Here is a 26,882-nt window from a genome sequence, read left to right as displayed (position 1 = left end):
CTACGCAGTCACACGTGGATAACCAGTTAAAGTATACTCGGTCAGTCAGCAACTGAACCAACGAGTTATATTTTATTTTTAAATTTAATATATCATCTAATCTCTAATAAACGAGTCAATAAAAAAGATGTTTGCTAATAGCAATATCGAAGACTCAGTGATCCCCGTAATCGATGGTTTATTTATCGTTTCTTCAAGTATTACGAGTCATCGACTCGCACCTAGTAACTGAACGTCATGTGGGAAATCAGTGGAACGTTAAGAATAAGTATCGTTTTTAGATTAAAAACGACACTTATAATATTTAAAGCTAATCGCGTGGGTGTAACTTGAATTCTTCCTCAGCTATTTTTCGATGCTTTAATTTAATTATTTTTTAGATTTCTGTGCTGTGAAAATTATTTCAGAGATAAAATGAAGACAACTGGTTGTTAAATAAAGTTTTTTTTTTATTAATAAGCCAGTTGGTAAATTGTTTAGAAATATGGTGGGTCTTTTACAAAAATCTCTTTTTATTGTGTTAATTCTCACGGTATGTGCTCTCGTAGTTAACTTTGTTGGCAAAGCTAAGAAAAATGAACGTATTCTTCGGATGATAATGAACGTCAGTCGTAGCCTTGATAAATTAGACGCCGGATTGGATGTAATTAATAACAGAACAGAGCTTGCCAAAGAACAATTTAAAAAATTAATTGAATTGCATCTTAATTATTTTCCTTACAACAATAATCAGCAAGCTAAGTTAAAGGAACTCAAGCTTTTAATGGCCAATTCAACAACTCTCTCACAATCAACTGATTCTAAAAAAAATTCACAGTTAATTATTAGAAATTAGTAATTAGTTATAGAAGCGACAATCAATTGGACCATTAAATGAAAGTACTTTCTTACTAATCGGAATTGAAAATGTTTATAAATATCTCAATATTTTATACAAGCTATTGAACAATCACTATTAAGAATTGATCCTATCAAAAATTATAAATTATCTAATCAATATTTTATCTTAAAGTTTATAAAATTATACATTTTAAATATTAAATCACAAGTTTATAAAACTGTAGAAAAAGGAGCCAAGATTATAAAATAAATTAAATAAAATACATATCTGTCGATGTTGATAGCTCGTGGTTATCTCAGTGCCTCGAGCTATGTATCTACTCTCACAAATGCATCGCTTGCTAATGTAAGTATTCATACCATCACATAACTGTTGATGTGAATTTTTCCATTTATGAATACATACATCAGTAATAACTCGTTCGCTTAATTCGCAGCATGGCAACAGCTAAAGGTATTCCATTCACATTTTTATTTTTATTTATTTAAAGTTTAATAATTAAATAATAATCATTTTTTTTTTTTTTTTTTTTTAGATTGCAAAAAATGCGGACCAGGCTACAGAAGCCCAAAAGAAGCTATGTCAGGGCCTCGGGAAAAAATAATGTACGTAGTTTGTATCAGTACTGATGATAAAAAACCCGACGTTCTGTCAACAGTTGACGTAGATCCAACCAGTCCTACTTACTGTCAGGTATTTAATTTATTCATGTTTGATTAATTACGTATTCACATTATACATTACCAATGTCAAGATTTTTGCCACAATATAAAAATAACAAATAATTAATGGTTCAAATTTTTTATATTGTGGCAAAAATATTGGTTTTATAAAAAAAAATTTTTTAAACAAAAGTTGTTCAAAATTTTTCACAGAAGTTACATTTTGGCACACCCTAATTTTGATAATTATAAAAAATTTGAATCTTAAATTTGGAATTACAGCGAAAATGTTAGTTTTTTTAAAAAATCATAAGAAACATTTTTTATAAAATTAAATTTTGAACAACTTTTGTTTAGTAAAATTTTCTATAGAAGCAATTTTTGGCCGTAATATTAAAAATTTAAACAATTTATTAAAAATTTTGACCCTATACATTGCTTATAAATATAAATATAAATATTCCAGATAATACACAAGCTGAGAATGCCGTATGTGGGTGATGAACTTCATCATGCTGGTTGGAACATATGTAGCAGCTGTCCTGACTCAAAATTAAAGCGAGACACATTTGTTTTACCGTGTCTGATGTCTGATCGAGTTTATTTCATTGATACGAGCAACGCTCGTGCACCTACAATAAAGAAGGTACGTTTATTCAGCGTAAACAGCTGGTTTTCATTTAAATTCAAATCAAGTAGTCTGTAGTACGCTCGTGTTGATGTTTACTGTACCTCTACATTTATCTACACATATGTATGTATTCACACTTGTTCCGTAGGTTCTTGAGCCTGAGGAGATGCACAAACACGGCCTGGCGACTCCACACACCGCTCACTGCTCTCCGACCGGAGAAATAATTATATCAACAATGGGGAAGCCCAATGGCGATGGCCTAGGCGATTTTTTGTGTGTAGACAGCGAGACTCTTCAAGTAAAAGGTCCTTGGACTTTGAGCGACAAAAAGGCTAAGTTTGGATATGATTTTTGGTACCAGCCGAGCCATGATGTTCTTATCTCCACCGAATGGGGAGTCCCGAGGATTTTTAAAAAGGGATTTGGGCCCGGACAGAGCTCTAATCCCGGTACAATTCATATAACATTAATTCCGCTAGTCCTGGATAAACATTTAATTTATTATCATTTTTTTTTTTTTTTTTTTAGATATTTATGGAAGAAATTTAAATTTTTATTCTTGGACAAAACGAAGCCTTGAGCAAGTTATTGATCTAGGTGAAGAAGGAATCGCGCCGCTAGAAGTGAGATTTCTTCATGATCCGCTGGCAAGTGAAGGGTTCGTCGGGTGTGCTGTCTCGTCAAATATATTTAGGTTTTATAAAACCGATAATGGTAAATGGGCCGCTGATAAAGTTATTGATATACCGGAAAAAAAAGTCGAGGGATGGATGGGTCCAACAATATCTGGTTAGAAAAATTAAAATTTAACTAATTAATTTATTTATTTTTTTATGACATTAAAGTTAGCAGTTACTGGATAATTTTTAAATTTTTTTTAACAAACAAATTTGTTCCAAAAAATAATTTTTAAAAAATTGAATTTTTTTTCCTAATTTTTTTTGACATAATTTATGTGTTAAAAAAATTATTAAATAATTACTAAATTATTTTTTTTTTAGGAATGATTACCGACATTCTGCTGAGCCTGGACGACAAATATTTGTACTTTAATAACTGGTTGCACGGTGACGTAAGGCAGTACGATATTTCAGACCGAAAAAAGCCGCGATTAGTTGGTCAAGTATTCTTAGGCGGCTCGATACTGTCTGACTCTAAAATTCAAGTTATCGAAGACCAAGAGCTGTCGAGTCAACCTGATCCAGTTGTTGTAAAAGGACGCAGACTCTACGGCTCTCCTCAGATGCTTCAATTGAGTCTCGATGGTCGCAGGCTCTACGTGACTACTTCTATTTTCAAGCCTTGGGATAAGCAATTTTATCCTGACCATGTCAAGTAATTGTTAACTTTCATCGATAGTAATTGTTATACTTATGTTTAATACTTTATATTTATTTTAGAAATGGGTCAACTATGGTGAAGCTTGACGTCGACGTTGAGAATGGCGGACTTAAGCTAGACCCTGATTTTTTGGTGGATTTTGGAGAAGAAAAAGATGATATTCTTCTTGCTCATGAAATGAGGTAATTTTTATTAAAAAAAAAAAAAAAAAAATTACTTTATTTATTAAGTATCTTTTTTCACAGATATCCCGGTGGAGACTGTACTTCAGACATCTGGCTTGCAAACCCCTAAATTCTAATCTTGTATTATGTAACTCTTCTATTTTCCTACTCAACCAAGTGCCAAAATCTGATTGTACCACGCAACCTTTAGATAAATATATCTTGTCAAAGCAATACTAAATATGCTAACTATTTTATTCATAAATCCCATTTGTTTGTTTTTTTAATTTTTTGGTATATTAACCACAGGTTTGGCTCGTCACACATAACGATTCCCGGAAACAAGTGAAAGTAAACAACTGAAGAGTCACATAAAATATATTCTGTCAAAAACTTTCTTCCTAAAATTAATTATTTTTAATTTAAATACTAATAAAATTTAAAATAAACACCCAATCCCATTATTTTAACTTTCTAACTATTTTATTGACTTGTCATTTAATTGGAAAAAAATACAGCTGTTATCAATAAGCAGGAAAATAAAATATTTAATTTTTAGATATTTAAAAAAATCAACTTTTTAAAATAATAATAATAATAATGTAAAACAAAGTACTTTTAGTTAATTAAAAAAATCCCATAAAAATTGATGAAAATAAAGTTAGCCGACATCTGAAAATTTTTAGAATTTTTTTTTATTGAAAAAATTATCACAAAAAAATAAAAAAAAAATTTGCACATGTAAAAAACTTCAAAAACTGCAAGTGTAATTTTTTAAAAATATTTTTTTGTTTTAATTAAATTATTTAAAAAAATTAAGAACATCGGCTAATTTTAATATTAAAAATTGGCGGGAAAATTTAAAATTAGTGGCGCGCCTATCGGCGGCAGATTTAAACTCAGAGGCGCGCAATGTGTCAGAGCAGAAAGGCATTGGAGGTGACGGCTCGCAGCACGACAGTCTCGATTCTCGTCTCTCCGGATGGGGATTGCAGCAATACTGGTTTGTGTGTGTATGTAGATATTTATTTACATTATATATTATATATAACACACACATAAAAGAGTATTGCCCTCTATCGTAATTGTCGTGCCCGTGGTGATACTGATTCTGATACTGCTAGTGGTGGTAGTACTACACTGGGTAGTGAGACTGTATGGTTCTATGTTAGTGTTATTATGATTACCGAATAAGTGGTGTCGTCTGGGTCTGGATGAGTCCTCAGCCTCAGTCGATTTATTTATCATCAACTCGGTACGACCACACCACCACACCACCAACATATAATCGGTGCATTATAAAACTAGTCTATCAACCCCAGCTATCATCCAATAAGCCAGTGATACATTTTATATATAACCCACAGTGATTTATACTAAATCATATTTATTATAATTATAATTATTAATAATAATAACAGCAGCTGAAAAAATAAGGTGGTATTTTATTTAAATAATATCTTTTAAAAACAATAAGTGACGGTAATGATTTATTTTATTGTGTTATGATAGGAAGTAAAAGTAATGTGTCGGGGTTGATCTATCACAGCGGCAATACTCGTAAAAAGATTCCGGTATCACGCTCGGACGAGTTTATGTTGGATCCAGTGACCAATCTTTGGAATTAATGTTTTGTTGGATCGTTGATTAGATACGGTTCGTTGACAGTACACTGTGAACTGTATGAATTTACAATTGTAAATATATAATATATAATAAACATCAGTGCGGCGTGATAAATGAAGAAAATTTAAAAAACCAGCACAGCCTAATCATCATCAAGCTTACTACTTAGTGCTCTACATATTTTTGTGGATAAGCCAGATAATTGACAGCTCAATTGTGGTGAGCAACAATATAATTGTTTATTATTGAATAAATTTTATTGTAAGTATGTAAGTTAATGAGTTTTATGAGTATTGAGTATGTAGAGTAATTGAGAGCGATAATTCATGAGGTTGAATTATGAATTATGTAATGGGGAAAACTGCAACCAGGTCCTTGCGTTTTTATAATACTTTTATACATAAATGGGTAGCCATTATTATTGCTGTTATAATTGTTATTATTTATTTCAGTGAATTTAAAATACGAATGGAGTGTATTGGTTAACTAGCCTTTCCAAAGCCTTATTTGTGGATTTTCCCTCGGAGTTATTGACAAACGAATGCCTTGTCGTGTACATAAAGGTACAATAATTTTTTGGCTGAGCTGAAATCGGTGAACGACAATGGAGCACGTAAAAAGTGTAGCCAGAGGCCGTATATTTGTCAGTGTGTTGTGGAGGCTAAAGAGAGAAAGGCAGGTGGAGAGAAGGTTGCTGCTACCTGTGAATGAATGTATAAGAAAGGTTCACTACCTGTGCAGCCATCAAGCGACATCTCATCCTGATATCTCTCTGCATTCCTCCCCCACGACTCAGCATACATATATACACACAGACTTATTTACTTTTAAGTTTTATTGTTATGCTTTTTATAGTTACTTTTTTCGGTCCTTTCTATTCTCATGTCGCCTGTTAGTCGCTAGTTTTATTATATCTTATAAAACTCGCTCGGTTACTCTCCAGACAGTTTCCAATTTCCAAGGCAAACATCGCCTCTACTGACAGAAATTAAAATTTATTGATAATCATTCATATCAATATTTCTTCTTATACACATTTATAACTGAATATATGTACTTAATATAACAGTACAAGCTGATGTGACTCAAAAATAACATTCATTGTTATTTTTATTGAATCATAAAACTGTATTATTTATTAATCAGCCCAATGATTCGGTTAATAAATGGTGAATGCGGTCGAAGAAATAGAATTGAAGTCGTATAAATGTTTAAGAACATTACATCGGCTGACTGAGCTTATTGTGCATTAGCAGATAGTTTAGAGTAAGAGGAAAAAAAAAAAAAAAAAATTGATAACTGAAAACTCTTATTTTGTTTAAATTTAAAACCCGTAGGTTTTGGAGTAGCGTCAAGCTGACGTAATAGAAAGTTTAGAACGAAACAGTACGTGTGAGTATAAATGTATTGGTGAAGATGAGTAAAGAGAATGTTTTTTTTATAGGGTTTTAATCTGGTGTTTTTTTATAAATATCCATCCGAGATTTGTTACACAGCGGTGGTGCAGCAGCAGGCAGAGCCAGAGCTTGGAGCGTTGGCGAGATGAGGGTAGTGTAAAAATAGACTGCCATTCCCATTCGTTCGGGACGGTGGATAGAATGAAAAGGTCCGACAACTGTATTATAATACGAGTTAGCACAGATGAGAGTACATATGCAGAATACATATATGTATATTCATAATAATTCAGTACATTGGACTTGGGAGTGATGTACTGTGATGATGTGAATAGTTACAGTCGAGAGACATAGAACCAGGCAACCGAATAGAGAAGAAACGCCCCCACTCTCTCAAGTGTTTCAAGAACTTTTAAGCGTGAACCTTTTTTTTTTATTATTATTTCTACCTTCTTCTGATTCTTGGTCTTTTTATTTTATTTAACTGTCCGTAGGTATACGAGCTGGATTTTTCAGTTTTTGAGATTTTATTTGGACGGGTTGAAAAATTGCGCACGCGTCGTCCTACCAGTCGATAGAGACTACGCACGATCAAGAGCTAAAGTTCACGTTCTCTGTAACCAAGGAGAAAATAATTACAATAACCATAACAATGACAATAATAATGAATTTTAAATGGAGAAAAAATAAAATAGCTGACAATTATTTAAAATAATAAAAGGTAAACGGAAAAAGGAGTGGGAAAACAATGATCCCTTTGTTGGCTTTTACCTTTTTTAGTGAAACAATTTCCACAAAATGATTCCGTTATGTGCCTACTTTTTCCTCGCCCATGTTTTTATTTTCAACATGATGATGACTGATTTACCAGAATAGTGTGTGTATTACATCGACGGTATATACGTACATACCGTCCATGAGTTACATACTAAAAACTCCAGTTGGAATATAAAGCTCCAGTCATACAGAAGAAAAGACTTGCAGCATGGCATCAGAGCTACGGAGCAGATAATACGTTTGCTCGAGGAGCTGCAGACCACGAACCACCAGAATAACGGTCTGTGTGTACTACTCTAGTCTCATTTAAAAATATAAAATCTAAAGAAATAAAATAACACACTACACGGTTAATATGAGTGTGTATAAGGAGAACGTACGTATTTATATTGTAGTTATATTATCCGTATTGTATGCAGTAACGATACGAGTATTGGCACGAGTTAAGCCTCTACTTCTTCAGACGCAAACTTAACTCGTTTATAATTATATATACACAATGTTTAATGTGTAATGTGTAATATTGAGGCGAGAGGGGCCGGGAACCGAGAGGAAGAAGCATCAGGCACATGCAGCCAGAGAGCTGATGCTGATAATTGGCTCATCTTCATCTTGAGCGTCAATATATGCGAAGCCTACTTTCATATTGAATATATACGATACGATAAAATGCCTAATGTGTGTAAAATACAGTTGTTCTCCTTCAACTCACTCCCTTTACTTCTGGAGTCTCTCTCTCGCATTTTAATCTCCTATTATTATCTCTATCTTCCTCTCACTGTGTATTTTTATTTTTTTAATTTTTTTTATTTTATCGTACTATCAGTGAGTAAGAGTATGAGCCAACTAAAAACTCTTTTATCGTTGATCTGAACCTGAACGTGGATTGTGATCCAGAGTTTTTGATCTCAGCGTCGGATGTAAGGCAGTCTAGTTGTTAAAAGTAGGTAAACGCCAGCGAGTTTAATTCACAGAGTCAGATAATAATATATAAGATTTGGCTAACATTAGCTTCTGCTTGTTCTGCTCAGCCTCTGCTGAAACTTTTATATCTCTATAGTCTTGAGTCTTCGGTCTACTCTTGGCTGGCTATATGTATCTTAAAACTCTCCTGAATAACTTGGGAGATGAGTTTAGTTGGGTCTGTAAAAGATATATTTACTATTATATTATATATCTATCCCTAGTGATGTAGAGGGATATAATATATAATAGAAAAGAATTATAGAGAGAGAAATCTGGCGTTGTAGGTCATAATAACGTGCTCTAACACTCTGTACCAATATCGTCGAAGAGTATTGCTTCATCCTAAATGCCTTTTATTATATTATACGCAGATTTCTCTTTATATTCATTCAAAAGTTAATGAATTAAAATATGTATACTCTAAGATAATTATGTAGATGGTGTTTACTGATAATGGTTACATAAAATTATTATTATTATTATTATTGATTTTTTTTGTTAAAAATTTTTAATAATAATAATAATTGATAGTGATGAATGGATTATATTAATGTTATAAGTATGTTGTATAGTAATGAATTAATGTTGTAATGCAAATTGTATTTGATTGTTTAGGTGAACTGAGAGTGAGCAGAGGAGAGATTGGAGCGACGGTTGCTCGGAAACAATAAATAGCATCTAAATGTGTGACTTGGCAGATAACAAAGCCAGATAGACGGAAGGAATGGGTGCTGGGATGGGTAGGACAGGAACGAGTGGCGGAGGTCTCCTGGAGGCATTACCCACCGGCTCGCCACTTCATGTTGCCATGCTGGGCCTAGACAGCGCTGGAAAAACCACGGCATTGTATCGACTCAAATTCGATCAGTATCTCAATACTGTTCCCACGATTGGTTTCAACTGTGAGAAAATTCGCGGGGCTATTGGAAAAGCCAAAGGTTTTTTTTTTTTATTATTATTATTATTATTATTTATTATTATTGTATTCAGACACTGTTCCTTTCGATTTAAGTCTAATCTGTCTGTATCGGCTTTCAGGCCGGCTCTCAGGAAAAATTCACGGCGATTTATATTTATGATTATTATATTCTTTTGTAATTATTTTTAAGGGCATTAGGCAGCCTCTCACTTTTAATGATCCAATAGCCTTGAATTTATAGCCATGTTATTATTATCTTGATGAATTGGAAAAAAAAAAAACAACCATATGGTTCATGCTGGTAAAAATAATATGGTGTTTTCAAAAGATTTCCTTGACTCGAGAGTTATTTTTAAATGATTTTTAATTGGCTCTATACATTTGTACGGAAGAAAAGTCTTTAGAGAAGGAAATTGATATTTATTTTTACAGCTTCAGATAACTAATCACCTTATCTGTATCTGGTTTAATTATAGAAGGCCTATTAAAATAAATTCTTAATATTCATTAAAACAAGTTAATGTATTTTTTAAATAATTATTTGAATAAATTAATTTAACAAGTATTTTATCATTTGAAAAATAGGAAATATAGTCAAAAAATAAATTTAACTTGTTAAGAAAATTTAATTAGTTTTTTTTTAATTAACGGAAACACATAAATAATTGTCTTAGTTATTTAATATGCATGTAAATTGTAAAAGGTATTAAAGTATTAACTGTTGTAATGGTTTTAGGTATAAATTTCCTGGTATGGGATGTCGGTGGCCAAGAAAAACTGCGACCCCTCTGGAAGTCTTATACAAGATGCACCGACGGTATTATATTTGTCGTAGACTCGTGTGACACGGAAAGACTCGAGGAAGCTAAAATGGAATTAACTAGAACAGCTCGAAGTCCAGACAATGTCGGTGTGCCCATACTCATTTTAGCTAACAAACAAGATTTGCCCAGTAAGTGAAAAATAATAAGTACAAGTAGAATGGAGAGTAAAAAAAAATTTTATTTAATAAAGTCAAGTAAAGAGCTTGAGATAAAGCCAGTCACCTTTAATAAATGTCTGGTGGGTTTTATTTTTTAGGTGCTAAAGAGGTTGGCGAGCTGGAGAAGCATCTTGGCGTGCTCGAGCTGACAGGATCTCCGGGGTGTTCGTGCATAAGGGTTCAACCGGCTTGTGCTATTACCGGGGAAGGTCTTCACGAGGGCCTCGATACACTTTACCAATTGATACAGAAGCGGCGCAAACTCGCTAAATTAAATCGCAAACGGGCCAGGTAGGCCCGTGCCTCCGAGGACTGTACGTGTGTTTTCTGATACCACTACTCAGCTCCTCAAATATTAACCAATTATCATTGTGATATTTGGCCGGTTAAAAAATTCACTGACTTCTTTTCTCTCGAGAAGTTGTATGACCGGATTATTCACTCGCTGCCGCACTCTAAGAGTATATATGCTTGTACAAGTATCAAGAGTTTAACGTGTATTATATATCTTAGTGTGAGTGTGTGTGGGGAATTTTTTGACGAATCGTCGTTGCCCAAGTTTGGAAGCTCAAGTCCACGACGAGTCAAGTACAATCCGACAAAACTAATAAATATCCCACCAACTGACACTCCTCTAACTGCCCCGTTTTACTAAGACGTGTTTATAGCAGGAGGTTTTTTAAATTAAAATATTTAAGACTACCAGATATAAAGTAATAATAAAAATATAATTAAAAATTAATAATTACTATGAAGAAGAAATGTGGATATTTAAGATAAATATTAAATTTATTGAAATGCGTTGGTGGTTTACCTGATTAATATTTTTATTAATCAAAATACTCCAACGCTAATATTGTTGCAACGATTATTGAACCACAATTCGACCTCAATGATTATTATCATCGTGATAATACGTCTTTTTCAACCAATTACAATACAAATATACATATATATATATATATATATATATATATATATATATATATATATATATATATATATATATATATATATATATATATATATATATATATAAAGAAGAATAGAAATATAAAGAAGAATAGAAATATAAATATTAGAGACGTGTAGAGAGAATGGGAGAAAGTTGAAAAATTTGAGAGAAAAAAAAAGAAGAGAGTAACTCTTGACTGATGCTACAATTGACTAAAAACTCATCGTTTTACATACTCGTGCCTCTTATTATCTATTAATACTTTACACATCTTTGTATCCGCTGACCTACTGAGTCCTTATGTTCGTGCAATGTGTATTTAATAGTTTAATGATTTTTGGAGCTTGAGTTATTCTATATTTGTTGCATTTAAATATAAAACGCACAACTAACCAGTTGAGTCTCGACATCGTTGCTGGCAATTGATTGTCACATGATTAAACTTTAAGACAACACCAGACGTCTATGATTGTAGTTATTTAATTATATCATTTATATTATGTATTAATTAGACAATCGATATTTTGTTTACATATACGGTAGCTTCTTGCTCTCATTAGTCATTTCATTGCTCATTATATCGACATTTCGTTTTAATTATTAACTACTACTATTTTCTTATTATTATTATTACAATTAATTTGCTATTAATAAAATATACGATTATTTTCTAATTATCAAAACGTCACTCGTAGAGAGTGATAATACTAGTCGACTTAACACTTGTTTTAAGTCTGTGCTATAAATGGAATGAGTGTGTGGTAACATTCAAATGTAAATATAAAATAAATCATAATAATAATTATTATAAACACTGGTCCGTAATGTATTTAAAAAAAAAAAAAAAAAAAAAAAAAAAAACGTGACTACATAGAATAATTTGTGTATATTTGCTGTTAAGTTGCTTTGTCAAATAAGAGAGTAAGTCGATCTGATCCATTAACTTGTTTAGAATCATTTTCACTATTTAATTCTTATAATTTTTTTATTGTATTATTAAATTCTCAGACTTGTTATCTGTTATACTATGCTAATTAACACTTACGTGACATATCAAGTGTCTTATTTGTTTGTATTATATTATTAGATAATTTAAATTTATTACTGATGCCAGTCGACTTCTCTCACTTATTTGCGGTAGCAATTACTGGAGTCTTAGGTAATAAGAGTCTTCACGTTGTTTTTATAACAAAGTAATGAGAAAATGTATGTTAAATAATTATTGCTATTATTATAATTATTATAATTATTAATTTTTATTATTATTGGATATGTATAATACTTGCCCTTGTTGTGTTTATTGGTCTTAATATTTTATCTCAAGTTTAAACCAATCGATCTATTTATCTGCGCGTTAAAATCTTTCTTGTGTCTACGCGTAAAGTGCTAATGTGATTGATTGATGATAATAATCATAATTAATTAGGAACAATGTCATTTAATTATAAAAGCAACAATGAAATTTTATAATTATTGGTATATCGATAATATTTATTATGTAGACGAATTATTTATCATTAACGCTCTTAATTCATAATAGTAAGTATTATAAAGTAATATTTGGACTGCAAACGTTTTTTTTTTTTTTAAATATATCAACTGATAAATTTTACAGCAAAGTATAAAATTATTGATTATATTTTTATATAATAAAGGCAAGAAGTCGTTCTTTATAAACCGGAACATTGGTCGCCTACGCATGTTGCGTGATGCAAGACATTTCCTTTTCCCCACATCCCACGCTATGAATTACACGCTTCTTTTACAGACTACTTATAAGGACAAAATTTATACTATTTATATAATTCCAGTGATAATTTAATTAACCAGATTGACAAAGCTCAATTATTAAATTTCATCACGACAGTCGTGTCGTTCTTCTGCAGACAGATTTTCATCTGCCGGCAGATAATCTTTAGCAAGTTTTTTTATTTCGAAAGCTAGATCTTTGATTTCTTGTTCCAAAAATTTATCATCGCCTAAAAATTCAGGAGATCTTTTGGCCATTGTTAGCTGCTTTAGTTGTAAATTTTTTTGCCTCGCAGTAATAGACGAGCGAGATGATGTTGGCAGTGTTGATACCAATGATTTACGCTTAGATGATTTATCACCATCTTTATCTCTAGATTTACTTTTTATATTCAATTCAGGAGGTTCCATTATTCGCTCCAGTGCAGCGAGCAGTCGATGCATCAGATTGAACTACAGAAAAATGGAGAAAGTTTTTTTTTTTTTCAATAAATATTCTTTTTAAAAATTTAAATAAACAGTCCATTAACATCATTATACTATTATACCTTTTGAGCAGCATCCTCAGCTTCTCGCATCATTTTCATTTCCTGCGTGAAGCCTTCTTTTTCACACTGCCTGACAATCTCCTTGGGAAGCTTGTCGAGAGTCATATTGAGGCTCTCGTAAGTCTTCTCGATTGTTCTCATCATAGTGAATACGTCCAACTTGCCGTGATTTGGTCCCACACAGCTTTCATATGCATCCTCGATAAAGACTTGGAGATAGAGGACTGATTCTGAGCATACAAGTTCTCGAAATACTTGCTGCAGAAGATAATCCACGTAAGCCCTGAGATTAGCCGCTCTTTGTTCGCAAGCTTTAATCAGAGACTAAAAATAATAACATTTAATAAAATTAATTTATAATAATAAAAAACGACTTAATAATAATAATAATAATAAACACTCCAACAGACTTCAAGGTCCTGAATGTTTTCTTCAATAATTCCAATTTCTTTTTTAATATCTTCCTCCGTTTTAGCAACACCAGTCGTCAGCTCCTCCATAGGCTTCGCCAGCGACTCGAGATGAATAAGGGCGTCGAGATTTCGCGACTCAATTTCAGAAAAAATCCGTGATAACTCCAGCGGACTCTCAACTGATATTTCTCCAGGGCCAAGATTGCTATCGCTGATCTCCTTCTCGAATGTTTCTGAAAAATATCGACCATCGGTTTTATTGTCGAATAAAAATAATGTGATAAAAAATTAATCTACCTACGAGACACTCCAAAGAAGACTTGGCAACCGGGTTCTCATAAACAATTGATTCACCCTCGGAATGCATTGATTTATCATCTTTATAAACAGAAGCATTGAATTCGGGGGGAGCGAAAATTTTACGGACAAACTCATGACATATTTTGGCATCTCGCCACATTTCTCGCCACTGATACACTTCCAACCGAACTTGTCCAAATTCTTTCAACAATCTGTCGCGTTTTGAAATCATCTTGCTGCTATTTCGAGCTTCCTGATCGGCTTCTTCCAACATCTTCATACTTTCTTCATGATCGTGAGACAAATATTTTTCAAATGCGCTACTGTACTCTCGATAACGATCCTTCAAAAAATGATATTTAAATCTTGACTCCAATAGTTAATAAAAAAAAATGTTATTGTTTAATAGATACCTCAATGTCATTGAATTTATTTTTCTCTTGATCAAACTGCTGATCAATTCTTATACAGTGATCTCTGTTGTAACCTGCAAGAAGCTTAGTCTTCAGTACTTTGTTGACTTGCTCGATGTATTTTCGCCTTGAAAACTTTTCACGGATAGGACGACCGGCGAGATCGGTGAAGTAGCCGGGATCGATGTCAGTAATGGCTAATGGCACAGCTATTGAAGCTTCATTTTTTTTTAATTCAACATTTTTTTTTACATACTTAGTTGTACTCTTGCCGGGTTGTTTTTCTTTCTTATTGCGTCTTTTAGCTTCACTCCATTGGTAGAATCCAAATAATTGGACATTTGATGGTATTGCAAATGGTGATTGATCTTGTTCAATATTTTTACTCATCTTTTATAATTATACTGAAGTTAGCCGTCAGCTCTCAATTTAAAAAATTTTTAATATCTGTCAATTTCAGTTTCATCTTTTATAACTAAAATTTATTAATAAATTATTTTATGATGAGTCAACAAATTTTTGGTGTAATATTTTAAAAAATGTTTTCTTAGTAATTTATTTGTTGTCAAAATTACAAAAATAATGAAGACACTGAAGTTAACGGTCATTAGAAATTTTTTATAATTTTATAGTAATTAAATTATTAATGACATTAAAGTTAGCTGTCACTTGACAATTTTTTAATTTTCTTTAGCAAAAAAATTTGTTCTAAAAAATTATTTAAAAAAAATTGCAACTTTAATTTATTAAAATTTCTACAAGTCTATTTTTTAAATAACTTTTTAAAAATTCTCTAGTGACTGCTAACTTTAATATCATAAATTATAATAAAAATAAAAAAAAAATGTTAAGTTTAGGACCAAAAAATTGACAGTAGTCAGCTAACTTCAGTATCAAACAAAAATGACAGATGTCGGCTAACTTCAATTTAATATAACTTGAAATCAAATTAATAAAATATGTAGTTATAAAAATTCCGGTAACTTTAAAAAATGACAGCTAAACAATAATAATAACAATAAAAAAAACCTAACCTAACAACGTGAGAAGTTTGACTTGCGCGTTGCCAATCCAAAATGATTCAATATAAATATCTCTTATCGTAGAGAACAATAGATGGTTATATATTATTATACGTAACATATATATGTATTTGATCGAACATGGTGGCTGTTTGTTTGTTTACAATCCGTATGAAGAAACCGATATTATATGAGAGCTATGAAAAGAAGGATATTACACAAGTCTGTGGAGGCTATAATGCAAATAAAAGGAGAGAAGAAAAAAGTAAAGGTAAATACCTTGATAAGTTTAAGAAATATAATAATAAATAAATAAAAAAGCGAGAAAAGAATAAGATCGGTTCCATCCCAGATATACTGGCGTTCTAGATTTGCCGTAGTGTCTTCGCCGAATATCTACGGGCTAGAAGAGAAAAGAAAGGAACGCTCCGGCATCTACTTTCATTGCTGCTAGTTCGACGGACCTATAAGGTGCAAGTACCGTTCATCTTTCTGTTCTTATCTAAACTTTTAACTAAAACTTACTTCTTCTCTTATATAAATATTATAATATAATATTCTGTTATTTTAGCTCTGAACAAACGCAGCGCTGGATAAAAATAAATTTCACTTTATTTTGGTTTTTGGTTTTACCTTTTCACTTAATTAAATACAAAGTAAGTAAATATTTAACTTAATCATTGCTAGTCTTGGTCATTCTAGAGCCTTCTAAAAAATAACAAACAATTAAAATAAAAATAAAAAATGTGTATGGTAATATTTTAATAACTTGGAAGTTTGAGTTGAGTAAAAAATTTCTAATTAAATAAATTACTTAATGTAATATAAACAATGACTATTACCAATGATAATTACAATGAAATTTAAAATTTCACCGGCGACAACCAAAGTGTCACTGTGCTCAAACAACACGCGGTAATTCGTTAGAAGAAGACACACGGAGACGGCATTCATGCTCTGTTTTGCAGTACGTCACTGAGTGAATTAATAACAACAGTTTTCTACAGGATACTATACCAGTCATATCGTAACTCTCATCCGAACTGTTCATAATATTTTTTACCTTATCAGCTATTATTTTTCATTTCAGATAATGTCTTCTCGGATATAACAACAGTGTCTCGTATTTGAGATTTTAAGTGCTGAGTTTTCCATACTGTAGAATCTCAAGTTTTATCTCAAAAAATGATAACAACTATGGAGAAGACGTTGGTTGTGTTAGTGCTTGTGTTAGGACTCTCACACATGCCGAGTTTGACACTCAATTGGGACGGCTGTGGAGGAAGACTCGAGCGAGCTTTGGACGCGATGCAAAGGGATTCTTCCCGAAGAAATCGACATGAAGATGATGAAAAAGGGATTGTTTATCAACGGAAACTCACCTCTGCTCCACTTGAGATGACTGTTGCTCGTATTTCTGTCAAGGTATAAAATTTTATTCATTTATTTTTATAATGCTGAAATTGAGAGACATCTGATTATTTTTCAAAATTTTTTAATAAATAAATTATAGCAAGAAAAATTTATTTGAAAAATTTCATCTTTAAAAACTTTAAAAAATTACAAATGCAATTTTTTTAAAATAATTTTCTAGACTTAATTTATTATTATGAGACATCTGATAATTTAAAAAAATTTTTTAACAAATAAATTATAGCAAGAAAAATTTATTTGAAAAATTTCATCTTTAAAAGCTCTAAAAAATTATTACTGCAATTTAAAAAAAAATTTTTCAAGTGTCGGCTAATTGCAGTGTCATATAAAATTTAATTAATTAATTTTATTATTTACTTCTTAATAAAATAAAATTATAGGTACCTAGTTCAGGAACAAATCGTGATGGAACGTGGGCAAGAGTGGATAAATGTAAATTCGAGCCAAGCAATAACTCTCTGCAAAGTCGTGTAATGTTCAACGATTTATCAGTGTCGGGATTAGTGCTGCTGGTGCCGAGTCAGCGACATTCATCAGGCTCGAACATCGGTGAATCCTGTCGAATGAATTTAAGATTGAAACGTGCTGGGGTTGAATTTTCGACGACTCCGATCGCCCGAGGGCGAGGACAAATGAGAATTCGAACGGAATCAAATTTTCTGGAGCCGAGATTCGCGTCGATTTATGCTTACGGCTGTCACCCGACCAATCGGGTCGACAGGCAAATAAAACGCCACGACAAGCCAGCTAATTTCAATCCTCCTAGTCATCACAATAGCAATAACGATTACAATAATTACCCCGACGACGCTCCTCAGCCACGAGAAGACATCGTCGAGCGCTCTACGACAGAAGAAGACGTTGTTATTGCCAATGAGAGCTCTGTTTCAAGGTTCGGCTACTCCCGGTTTGATTCCGTACCTACCGAGAAGACTTTCTGGATCACCAAGCCGCCGGACGACAAGCGCAAAAGACGCTCCAATATTTCCGCGGACTCGCTGGATAATAATTTTGATAATTCGCAGGAAAATAAATTTCAGCAATTTCTGATGGATAATTATCCGTATGGCTTTCATTGGCAGTCCAAAGAGAGCGTTGCTCGAGAAATGGAGGACGTTTTTCTCCGAGGAGCTAGCGAGGCTCTCACGAAGTACATCGAACATGAGCTTCATCCTGCTATTAAAGAAACTCTCATGATTTCTATGGGCTATACCATCAGCTACGGATAATTTAGCAACATTAAATCTAACATAAATAATAATTATTTATAATTGACAATAAATATATATTTTTATACATAAAAAATGCCATTGTTTAATTGACAATTTGTTTTAACAGTTTGACTTTAAAACGATGGCTCACAAATTAATCGTCTAGTCGACTTGTAAAATATTATTTTCGATTAAATTAAAATTATATAAATTATCGTGCATTAATTTATATAATTATTATTATTATTATTAATGTATAAATCTTAGTAGATGTAAAGCTTGCTCATAAAACGTAAAATGCAAAGAACTTGTCGCTGCTGCTTTCACTTGACTAGGAAGTAAGCCTTTGAATAAACCCAGAACGCCTTCTTCTTTGACAATACGGATAAAACAATCAACCAAGCCACCGCAGTGGAAAAATTTGCCAAACCCAACTCTTCCGTGCTCGAAGCCTTGAATTTGCAGACGCTTACGCCCCAAGTCCATCGGATAGATCGCCGTTTTGGAAAGCACTCCAGCGATGCTTCCAGATAATAATGAATTCGAAGCGGTTATTTCACTATCAGGTACTAATCTTCTGTATACACTTGTTGATATATTGTAAAAGAGAAATTGCAGGCCAGTGTGTGGGGCTACTTGCAATAAAGTCAGTGAAAGTCCTCGAAATAATGTTCTTACTGATTCAGTCTTTAGAATTGTCCTGATTAAAAATAATAATTTTTTTTTTTAATTAAGATTAATATTATTATTTATTGCTTTGATGTACGTACCAGTAACAATTGAATAATCCAGTGTAAATTTTCCGAGTTGAAGATTGCGCGACGAGTCTAGTTCTTGCAGTATCAAAAGGAAATGAAGCAATCGTTGCAATTGTACCAGCTGTTGCACCAGCTATAAAATTCATCGAGTACTGTCTGTTGTTTATCTTTGAATCTGTCATCACTTCCATCAACTTGTTGTAACTGTAAAACTATAAAATAAATTATTTAATTATATTTGTCGTTTCTATTTATTATTTCTTGCCTTCCTCAATTACCTGAGTCAGACCGTAGGTAATTGACAGAAATTGCGCAGGTAAGTGACCTTTCCATAGACCGAAAATACCTTCTTCGCGGATTATCGTCGACGTAGCTTGAACCATTGATTGATATTTACTAAAGTGTGTATGAGATATTGGTTCCACTTGTAACTAGTGAAATTATTTTTTTGGGATTATTTTTTTTATTAAAAAAATTTTTTTAATTATTAAATGTCTCTCAATTTTAGTGTCATGGAGTTGTATCTTTTCATTAAGAAATTACCTTGTAACTTGTGAACTATTGACATTTTTAAAGATATAAGCTCATCCTGATGTTACACTCATCAAGACCTTTCATTTGAGTACCCACATCAATTTTTCATATATTTATATATATTACATATATGTATACATGAAAAATATGTCAAAAATGCATGTGGGTACTCAAACGAAAGCTCTTGATAAGTGTAACATCGGGATGAGCTTATATCCTAAAAAACGTCAATAGTTAAGTTAGTACAGTTAAATTTAACAAGAGTCATTATTTAATTAAGCAAAATTTTATTTATTTATAGTTCACAATTCTTGGCAGTCACATAGTGACTGCAAGGTTGCTAGTACTTAACTATTTTTATAAAAACATAAACAATACCTGAAAGCGAATTTTAATGACATCAAAAGGTTGGCATATCAATCTAGTCAAAAACCCACTGACAGCTCCAGCAATAGCGTGATTCTGGCTCAAATCCATTTTTTCTATCTAAAAATTCAGATTAAAAATATTTTTAAAAGTTCTTTTATTTATTGTTAGTAAACAAAAATAATAAATATTATTCTAACCTCAAAATTCTATTTAATTTTACATATTTATTATTTCATTTTTCCCCAGGATTTTTAATTTGTTCAAAACACTTGTCTAAATTAATTAATCAACATTACAATGAACTAATGACAATTTTGTCATTTATTTTTTTTTTTAATTACACTTTTTATTAGCAGTTTTTACTCAGCTCCACAAAAGAAAACTAAAATTCTTTATGTAACCATGTTTTTATTTTTCGCACGTGTCTTGTAAGTATTTTTTTTTTTAATTTTATAAAAAATTTAATTAAAAAACACAGATGTATAATTTAATTAAATTCGACGAATATCAACAGCTGGATAATTAATTTTTTGAATAGGCCAAATTTCATCTTCTTCCGACTCTGAATTATTATAATAACTGTCAATTATACTTTTCAAGTCATACCCCCATGGGTGATTGATTAATAATTCCAAAATCTCAACACTGGGAAGACAATCATTGCCTTCTCTGGCCAAAACATCCAATTTTTCTTCTAGAAACTAATTCAATTCTTCCATTAACATGCATAACAGATAAACTAATTTATACTAACCTGAGTTGTCAACTCCCAGTAGAATTTATAAATATTAATAACTGCATTATTATAAATGTCTTTAATATCTGAACTGGCAGAATTTTTTGACTTAGAAATAATTTCTCTACAATACCATCGAGGAAAAAATCTGCCAGCATCACTGAAGTATATTGGAAAACATTTAAATAAATTTAAATTCTCAGGATTAGATAAAATATTAGACCCAAATTGATAGACCACTTCCTCTGTAGACTCAATTAGACATAAAATATAATTTGAATATAAAAGTAATAGCCCAGTAATTTTATCCGAATATTTCTTCACTGAATCTTCAAATAGTTTAATTGTTTTGTTGGATGATTTAATTTTGGCGAATATAATTAATTTAAATACTAATTTCTTTTTATCAATTATGTCAAAAATTGTTCGCTTCAACGGTGCATTCATACTTACTGTTTGATCAATAATTTCATTGCCAACAAATTAAAAAAAAAATAAATAAATAAAAAGAGAAGAAATGGATGGGCTTAAAAAATAAATAAAAAAATAATTATTTATGATTAAGTGAATTTTTTATTGTAGGTAAATGAAGTCAATACATGAATTATGTTATTTAAGTGATATTTTATCTGATATATATTTATTATTTTATTTTATACTTTCGCCACTCTTATTTTAAAAACTGATATACATAATCAAAAACAAAATTGTTAATTATTAAGATCATATGGATCGTTAGCCACCCCAAGGATTTGGAATGAATACTGAAGTATCGACAATATAATTAAATTTACCTTAAAAGGTATCTACTTAAATAAACACAAAGATTTTTTGTGTCGAAAATAGTTTTTTTTAAAACTAACATTCGTTTCTTCTTGTAAGAAAAATAGAAATAAAAAAAAAAGGAAAAAAAAACGTAAGTTAAACCTCTTCTAAATTTGAACTTTGTTTTTATTTATTGCCATAAATGGCAAAGTGAATTAATTAACTTTATATAAATAGAAAAAAAAATTTTATGTTAAAAAAAAAGACCGTGCACGCGTGATAACCAATACGTGAAAATCATCAATTGACTTTAGACTTGAAATAAATTTCTAGAATACGACGAATTAAATTCCCACGTATTTATGTTTTGGTTAACGTTCCGATCATATGATGAATTATTTAATCAACTGTAATTGTTGTAGTTGTTGCTTCTGTCTTCGAATCTTTTGTGTACTCCGGAGAAGTTGTTCTCTCGTCCACCTCCACGTCCTCCACCGTAGCCCCAACGACCTGAAAATAGCAAAAAAAAATTATAATAATTAACATCAACATTCATATAAATTTTTTTTTTTAAATAAAGCTAGCCTCTAAATTTTTTTTTATTGAAAAAATTATTTTAAAAAAATTTCATGTGTAATATATTTGAAAAACTGTAATTTAAAAAAAAAAAAATTGTTTTTATTAATTAAGCAAAATCAAAAATGTCGGCTTACTTTATTATTATTATTATTATTATTATATATATTTTTTCGCCCAAAAAAAAAAAAAAAAAAAAAAAAAAAAAAAAAAAAAAAACTTACTTCTTTGTCCGTATCCACCTCCATGTCCCCCGGATTTACTAGCGAGCTCGGACAGCTTGGGGTTGATGACTTGGTTAGCTTCTTTGAGTACGTTTATTAAATCTTTAGCCTGTCGACTGTTTTGTGGCGTAAAGAAAGCGTAACTCGTTCCGGTGGCTTGAGAACGTCCAGTTCTTCCAATTCTATGAATGTAATCCTCCGACGAGGATGGATAGTCGAAGTTGATCACATACTTAACATCATCGACATCTACACCCCAACAATAAAACCCGTTAGCAAAAAAAATACTGATAAATAATAACTAAACCGTGTTAAGTAAAAAAATTTTACTTTTAAATTGAATACTTTTTTTTTTTTATATATTTTAATTAAAAAGCAGAAATGAAATGTTGAGGTTCAAATCTAGCTTGTGAGCAGTGTTAAAAAAATGAAAATATAAAAGCTAATTATTAAAGTTCAACTTTACTAATCAAGAATAATTAAAAAAAAAAAAAAAAAAAAAAAAAAAAAAAAGTTAATGAATAAAAATGTAAATAAATGATTTGTATGAAATGGTAGCTGAAATTGTAAAAGTACAAACCATATCACTGCTGAACATTGCATTCGATGTAAGCGCAAAGTATACTCCTCGGCGTTGTACAACAGTTAAATGCAAGTTCAGATTGACGCTCGTATTTATTCACAAATAGCGATAGTAGCAAAATCAATAGATTGTTGTCTCGCACCGGCTGATATTGATAAATTGGTCTTTAAACGGCGTGTGTGCGTGCAAGCTCAGAGCCTTTCAGCCAACCAGCGCGACGTTACCCGCGCACCACTGATAACTTACGTGGTACACAGGCCGTACACAGAGGCACATTAATAAGTACATGCTTAATAAAACGCACGCGAATATCCGCATGTACATATCATCTATATATCACTTTTTATATATAGTTTATTTAAATAGAGCACAGACATTGAGTGAGCCATGGTTCTGATTGTATGACTTATTTTAAACGTTTGAAAACAAAATATTCTTTTCAAGATTTTTTGTTCATCGCGCACTCAACAGAATCTGTGCATCATGTGCCTCTGAAACAAAAGACAACCAGACTGATTAAAATAAATTACAAGATGCCCACACTCAAGTTCTAGTTCCCCGCTTCTTCGTTTCTTATCCTTCGACACTTTTTTTTTTTAATTTTATTTCAAATCCCAAACTTTCCCTTTTCTTACACCTATTTAATTAATTGTTTATTTATAATGTAAAAATTAATCAGAATTTTCATTTAAAATTAGACCCTGTAAGAAAAATCCCTCCGATCAACAAAAAAAAAAAAAAATTTTATAAATTCTGTCAGTATAACAAAATAATTTTAAGAAACTAGTCGAAGCATTTGAGACGAATATTTAATCCTGAAACACCTTAGGGCGCCATAATCGTGATAACTCTTTAATAAACTTCACGAGCAGGCATCAACTTCATATAACCAGTCTGTGCTACATCGCCACCCTCCCTCATATTGTTTCCCACTCTTTTTAAGCCCTAACTGTTATTGTTATTACTCAAGAAAATAAAATTCAGACAAATAATACATAATTATCAACGATCCCACCCTTCGCGAGTAGAAAAAAAATAATTCAAAAATCCGACACGTTTTAGACTGAGCCAGATTAACATCTTACCAAGTCCACGAGCAGCAACGTCTGTTGCTACAAGAATCGAACCTTTCTTGTTTCTGAATTCTGAAATAAATAAATAAATAAATAAATAAAATAATTTAATAAGTAATTTCAAATTACAATAAGAAAAAAAAATTAGATAGTTTACCTCTAAGAACATAATCACGTTCTTGCTGTGATTTGTCTCCATGCATACACACGGCCGGCCAGCCGTATCTTCTTATGTTTCTTGTAATATTTTCAACTTTTTTCTTAGTTTCTACGAAGATAATTGTTTTTCCACCGTCATCATTAACATTACCAATTTCTTGGAGCAAAGATCCTAATCTGAAATGCGAATAAAAAATTAATTAGCAAAATAATTATAAAAACTGACAAAAAATACTTGAATAAAAAATATAAAAAAATCAGATCTTCTCAGAGGTAAAAAATTCTTGTATAAAATCACGTTACTTCATAAAGGAATTTCATCATGTAAAAAATAAAACTAAATAATAAAAATTTTAAATGTAATAAATAAATAAATAAATAAATAATAAAAAAAAAAAAAAAAAAAAAAAAAAAAAAAAAAAACTCACTTTGTTTCTTTTTCATGTTCTTGGCATACATCAACAATTTGCAGAATGTTGTGGTTTGCACACAGCGAGAGAGATCCAATGTTCAATTGGGTGTAGTCAACGAGGTATTCCTCAGCCAACATTCTAACTTCCTTTGGCCACGTAGCAGACCACATAAGTACTTGTCTGTCAGGTCTGATTTGCTCGATAATTTTTCTAATTTGTGGTTCGAATCCCATGTCCAACATACGGTCAGCCTCATCGAGCACCAAGTACGTGCATCTGCGCAGATTGGTCGTGCCGCGCTCGAGGAAATCAATAAGTCTTCCAGGTGTGGCAATAACAATTTCAACACCACGTTCCAGGTCACGAGCTTGGCTACCCTTGGGAGCTCCCCCGAATATGCATGTGTTCCTTACATAAGACAGAGATCCAAAATCATTAGCGACTGTCTGGATCTGCTGGGCCAATTCTCTGGTGGGTGCGAGTACCAGGGCGATGGGTCCATCTCCACGGTTCAGAGGTTGCTGATTGTTGATGTGAACGATGGCAGGTAAAATGTATCCAAGCGTCTTTCCGGATCCTGTTTGAGCAATACCGACCATGTTGCGGCCGGACATCGCAATGGGCCAACCTTGGGACTGGATAGCCGTCGGCTCGGTGAACCCTTGTCTCTTAATTCCCTCCATTACGTAATCCGGGAAGTTGCCTTCATCGAAAGACTGGATTGGGTCTGGAATTTCCTCTCCCTTGAGGGTAATTTCTTTTTCTTGTCTGAAAGAATCGATCTCACGGTAGTTTCGCTTGGAAACATTCGAGTGTGGGACGTAGAAATCTTTCTTGAAAGGTTTCAGATTTTCATAATCCCAGTTAGGTTTTTTGAGGGTGTTGCCAGCAGTTTTAGGGTTGTTCGAGTTCCCACGGTTTCCAAAGCGTCCATTGGATCCACCAGTGTTTCCACCTCGTGCTCCGCCGAACCTATTACCACCTCCACCTCCAAAACCATTACGCGTCGGTCCGCTGCTACGCTGAACAGCTCCGCCTTTTCCCGATCCACCACTGCGGAATCCACCACCACCAGATGATGCACCACTGTAAGTCCTGCAAATAATTTTCCGTTAGAAATTAATTCAATATCTACAAGTATGATGGATAATATACGTATGCAATTTAAATTAATTATTTAGTTCAAGGACGATTCAATTATTTTATAAATTAAATGGAGTCGTTTGTTGCGAACATTGAGAGACGGATCCAGACAAAGTGTGTGGACACCGAAGGCATGTTTCGCGAATTTTATCTACCTCTCACAAGCATTCATGCTCAGTCGAAATACAAGACAGAGGCATGCCAAAATGAGAGGCCATAAGTTTCAGCTGAATTTTTTTTATTAGAAAATTCAATGTGGCCTATGATTATTGCGACGGACACGTAATGGCGGCCGACTATGACTGTACGATACGGAACGCGTTTAATGTAAATGTTATATAAATATTCAATTATTGAATTTAATAATTGATATTCATTTAATTATTTACATTTTTAATAATAATTAATTACTGTAATTATTGAAGTAAAAATTAAATAATTGATAATTGACTTACATTTTTTCAATTGGGATGTTATGCTTTACTGTCCCGAAGAAAGATGTTGAATTGTTTGTAGTAGGATGTTACAAAAAGCGGCTAAGATCTCTGTAATAATGTGAAAAATACAACTGGTTAATTTCTGGCGATTTACTTCACTGAGCCAGCTGGATTAAAATATCCAAATGTACGAAATTTAAACGAGAAATTGAAAAACACAACTTACCCGTGCCGCTGATAGGGACGGAAAGATCAAGTCTCGAAAATGCCGGAAGCAATTTAATTTATCCTGGTGAGTGGGAGAGTCTTCTCTGCGCAAACAGCTATTTTTGCTGCTCTGCACATGCGCAGGCTAGATAAAACCCGTATTCTTTGCGCAGTTATATTGATTTTCGTAACTCTTTGTTCATTTTAGAATTTTTTATAAGAATTAAAATTATTTTTAAGGTAAAAAATTTAATTTATTAATTTTTCCTTTTTTTTTCGAGTTATTTGTAATAATTTTTACTTTTTTTTTCTTTTTTCCTTTGTTAGTCAGCAGATAATTATGTACTACTCTAGTCAATTTTAGAGTCAATGCTCATGCGTGAACTTTACAAACTAAATAACTGCATATTGATTTTTTCATTAAATTACTACAGCAAAATGGAGCCAGTTGTCCCGTTTGCTTTTATTTGTTACTTCTGGAGAAGTCGAGAAACAACTATGACAATTTATCGAGATTTTACTCGAACTTTTTATTTATTCGAGCAATTATT

The 26,882-nt window shown here is 32.0% G+C and overlaps 6 protein-coding genes across 13 annotated transcripts; 3 read left to right on the top strand and 3 right to left on the bottom strand.

The window, feature by feature from the left end:
- The first annotated feature begins 1,154 nt into the window (after positions 1–1,154).
- On the top strand, positions 1,155–3,883 carry LOC141530618 (methanethiol oxidase). The gene is made up of 9 exons (XM_074247824.1): positions 1,155–1,186; positions 1,278–1,294; positions 1,377–1,534; positions 1,970–2,149; positions 2,283–2,586; positions 2,666–2,926; positions 3,139–3,472; positions 3,538–3,660; positions 3,724–3,883. The coding sequence occupies exons 1-9, from the start codon at positions 1,170–1,172 to the stop codon at positions 3,770–3,772; spliced, it is 1,443 nt and encodes a 480-aa protein (XP_074103925.1). The 5' UTR covers positions 1,155–1,169; the 3' UTR covers positions 3,773–3,883.
- A 725-nt stretch (positions 3,884–4,608) lies between these two features.
- On the top strand, positions 4,609–11,242 carry Arl4 (ADP ribosylation factor-like 4). Of its 4 annotated transcripts, XM_074246459.1 has the most exons (5): positions 4,610–5,079; positions 5,155–5,487; positions 9,024–9,346; positions 10,064–10,279; positions 10,408–11,242. In XM_074246459.1, exons 3-5 carry the CDS (start codon positions 9,133–9,135, stop codon positions 10,602–10,604), a joined length of 627 nt encoding a protein of 208 aa, XP_074102560.1. In that variant the 5' UTR covers positions 4,610–5,079; positions 5,155–5,487; positions 9,024–9,132; the 3' UTR covers positions 10,605–11,242. The 4 variants fall into 4 exon arrangements, with proteins under 4 accessions (XP_074102569.1, XP_074102560.1, XP_074102586.1 ...); XM_074246468.1 differs by having other exon boundaries at positions 4,609–5,529; XM_074246485.1 differs by lacking the exons at positions 4,610–5,079; positions 5,155–5,487 and adding an exon at positions 5,812–5,831.
- Positions 11,243–11,355: 113 nt separating this feature from the next.
- Positions 11,356–16,896, bottom strand: LOC141530529 (uncharacterized). 3 transcript variants are annotated; one of them, XM_074247706.1, is made up of 6 exons: positions 16,552–16,896; positions 14,688–15,162; positions 14,272–14,617; positions 13,972–14,207; positions 13,562–13,885; positions 11,356–13,466 (listed from the first exon to the last, which is right to left on the bottom strand). In XM_074247706.1, exons 2-6 carry the CDS (start codon positions 15,075–15,077, stop codon positions 13,113–13,115), a joined length of 1,650 nt encoding a protein of 549 aa, XP_074103807.1. In that variant the 5' UTR covers positions 15,078–15,162; positions 16,552–16,896; the 3' UTR covers positions 11,356–13,112. The 3 variants fall into 3 exon arrangements, with proteins under 3 accessions (XP_074103807.1, XP_074103815.1, XP_074103799.1); XM_074247714.1 differs by lacking the exon at positions 16,552–16,896 and adding an exon at positions 15,722–15,852 and having other exon boundaries at positions 14,688–15,077; XM_074247698.1 differs by lacking the exon at positions 16,552–16,896 and adding an exon at positions 15,722–15,843.
- Positions 15,839–18,432, top strand: LOC141530547 (uncharacterized). Of its 2 annotated transcripts, XM_074247728.1 has the most exons (5): positions 15,839–15,980; positions 16,079–16,180; positions 16,281–16,365; positions 16,800–17,134; positions 17,524–18,432. In XM_074247728.1, exons 4-5 carry the CDS (start codon positions 16,895–16,897, stop codon positions 18,370–18,372), a joined length of 1,089 nt encoding a protein of 362 aa, XP_074103829.1. In that variant the 5' UTR covers positions 15,839–15,980; positions 16,079–16,180; positions 16,281–16,365; positions 16,800–16,894; the 3' UTR covers positions 18,373–18,432. The 2 variants fall into 2 exon arrangements, with proteins under 2 accessions (XP_074103829.1, XP_074103837.1); XM_074247736.1 differs by lacking the exon at positions 15,839–15,980 and having other exon boundaries at positions 16,063–16,182.
- Positions 18,433–18,442: 10 nt separating this feature from the next.
- LOC141530561 (mitochondrial thiamine pyrophosphate carrier) lies at positions 18,443–20,470 on the bottom strand. 2 transcript variants are annotated; one of them, XM_074247748.1, is made up of 5 exons: positions 20,213–20,468; positions 20,025–20,132; positions 19,391–19,543; positions 19,125–19,324; positions 18,446–19,054 (listed from the first exon to the last, which is right to left on the bottom strand). In XM_074247748.1, the coding sequence occupies exons 2-5, from the start codon at positions 20,121–20,123 to the stop codon at positions 18,604–18,606; spliced, it is 903 nt and encodes a 300-aa protein (XP_074103849.1). In that variant the 5' UTR covers positions 20,124–20,132; positions 20,213–20,468; the 3' UTR covers positions 18,446–18,603. The 2 variants fall into 2 exon arrangements, with proteins under 2 accessions (XP_074103858.1, XP_074103849.1); XM_074247757.1 differs by lacking the exon at positions 19,391–19,543 and having other exon boundaries at positions 18,443–19,054; positions 20,213–20,470.
- An 831-nt stretch (positions 20,471–21,301) lies between these two features.
- On the bottom strand, positions 21,302–26,238 carry LOC141529463 (ATP-dependent RNA helicase p62). The gene is made up of 6 exons (XM_074245996.1): positions 26,143–26,238; positions 24,560–25,639; positions 24,130–24,308; positions 23,985–24,044; positions 22,317–22,565; positions 21,302–22,026 (listed from the first exon to the last, which is right to left on the bottom strand). Coding segments are annotated over exons 1-6 (1,677 nt in total). The 5' UTR covers positions 26,145–26,238; the 3' UTR covers positions 21,302–21,919.
- Between the last annotated feature and the right edge of the window lie 644 nt (positions 26,239–26,882).

The sequence above is a fragment of the Cotesia typhae genome, unplaced genomic scaffold (genome assembly GCF_013202065.1).
Source record: "Cotesia typhae breed Kobodo isofemale line unplaced genomic scaffold, CoteBio_Ctyphae contig_119, whole genome shotgun sequence".
In the NCBI taxonomy this organism is placed as follows: Eukaryota; Metazoa; Arthropoda; class Insecta; order Hymenoptera; family Braconidae; genus Cotesia; species Cotesia typhae.
This window is presented reverse-complemented; position numbering and strand designations above follow the sequence as displayed.

What these genes read in the sequence shown, in the direction of transcription:
- LOC141530618 (XM_074247824.1), top strand. An exon ending in GTGCACCTACAATAAAGAAG is followed by an intron (nt 2,150 to 2,282) that starts GTACGTTTATTC and finishes CTTGTTCCGTAG; the next exon opens with GTTCTTGAGCCTGAGGAGAT. An exon ending in CGGACAGAGCTCTAATCCCG is followed by an intron (nt 2,587 to 2,665) that starts GTACAATTCATA and finishes TTTTTTTTTTAG; the next exon opens with ATATTTATGGAAGAAATTTA.
- LOC141530547 (XM_074247728.1), top strand. Translation starts at nt 16,895, where the DNA reads ATGATAACAACTATGGAGAAGACGTTGGTTGTGTTAGTGCTTGTGTTA. An exon ending in TTGCTCGTATTTCTGTCAAG is followed by an intron (nt 17,135 to 17,523) that starts GTATAAAATTTT and finishes ATAAAATTATAG; the next exon opens with GTACCTAGTTCAGGAACAAA.
- LOC141530529 (XM_074247706.1), bottom strand. Translation starts at nt 15,077, where the DNA reads ATGAGTAAAAATATTGAACAAGATCAATCACCATTTGCAATACCATCA. An exon ending in ATAAATTCAATGACATTGAG is followed by an intron (nt 14,618 to 14,687) that starts GTATCTATTAAA and finishes CATTTTTTGAAG; the next exon opens with GATCGTTATCGAGAGTACAG. An exon ending in AAAACATTCAGGACCTTGAA is followed by an intron (nt 13,886 to 13,971) that starts GTCTGTTGGAGT and finishes TATTATTTTTAG; the next exon opens with TCTCTGATTAAAGCTTGCGA.
- Arl4 (XM_074246468.1), top strand. Translation starts at nt 9,133, where the DNA reads ATGGGTGCTGGGATGGGTAGGACAGGAACGAGTGGCGGAGGTCTCCTG. An exon ending in GGCTATTGGAAAAGCCAAAG is followed by an intron (nt 9,347 to 10,063) that starts GTTTTTTTTTTT and finishes TAATGGTTTTAG; the next exon opens with GTATAAATTTCCTGGTATGG. An exon ending in TAACAAACAAGATTTGCCCA is followed by an intron (nt 10,280 to 10,407) that starts GTAAGTGAAAAA and finishes TTTATTTTTTAG; the next exon opens with GTGCTAAAGAGGTTGGCGAG.
- LOC141529463 (XM_074245996.1), bottom strand. An exon ending in GAACATGAAAAAGAAACAAA is followed by an intron (nt 24,309 to 24,559) that starts GTGAGTTTTTTT and finishes TTCGCATTTCAG; the next exon opens with ATTAGGATCTTTGCTCCAAG. An exon ending in CGTTGCTGCTCGTGGACTTG is followed by an intron (nt 22,566 to 23,984) that starts GTAAGATGTTAA and finishes GTTGGGGTGTAG; the next exon opens with ATGTCGATGATGTTAAGTAT.
- LOC141530561 (XM_074247748.1), bottom strand. Translation starts at nt 20,123, where the DNA reads ATGGATTTGAGCCAGAATCACGCTATTGCTGGAGCTGTCAGTGGGTTT. An exon ending in TCATTAAAATTCGCTTTCAG is followed by an intron (nt 19,544 to 20,024) that starts GTATTGTTTATG and finishes TAATTTCACTAG; the next exon opens with TTACAAGTGGAACCAATATC. An exon ending in TTACCTACGGTCTGACTCAG is followed by an intron (nt 19,325 to 19,390) that starts GTAATTGAGGAA and finishes TTTATTTTATAG; the next exon opens with TTTTACAGTTACAACAAGTT.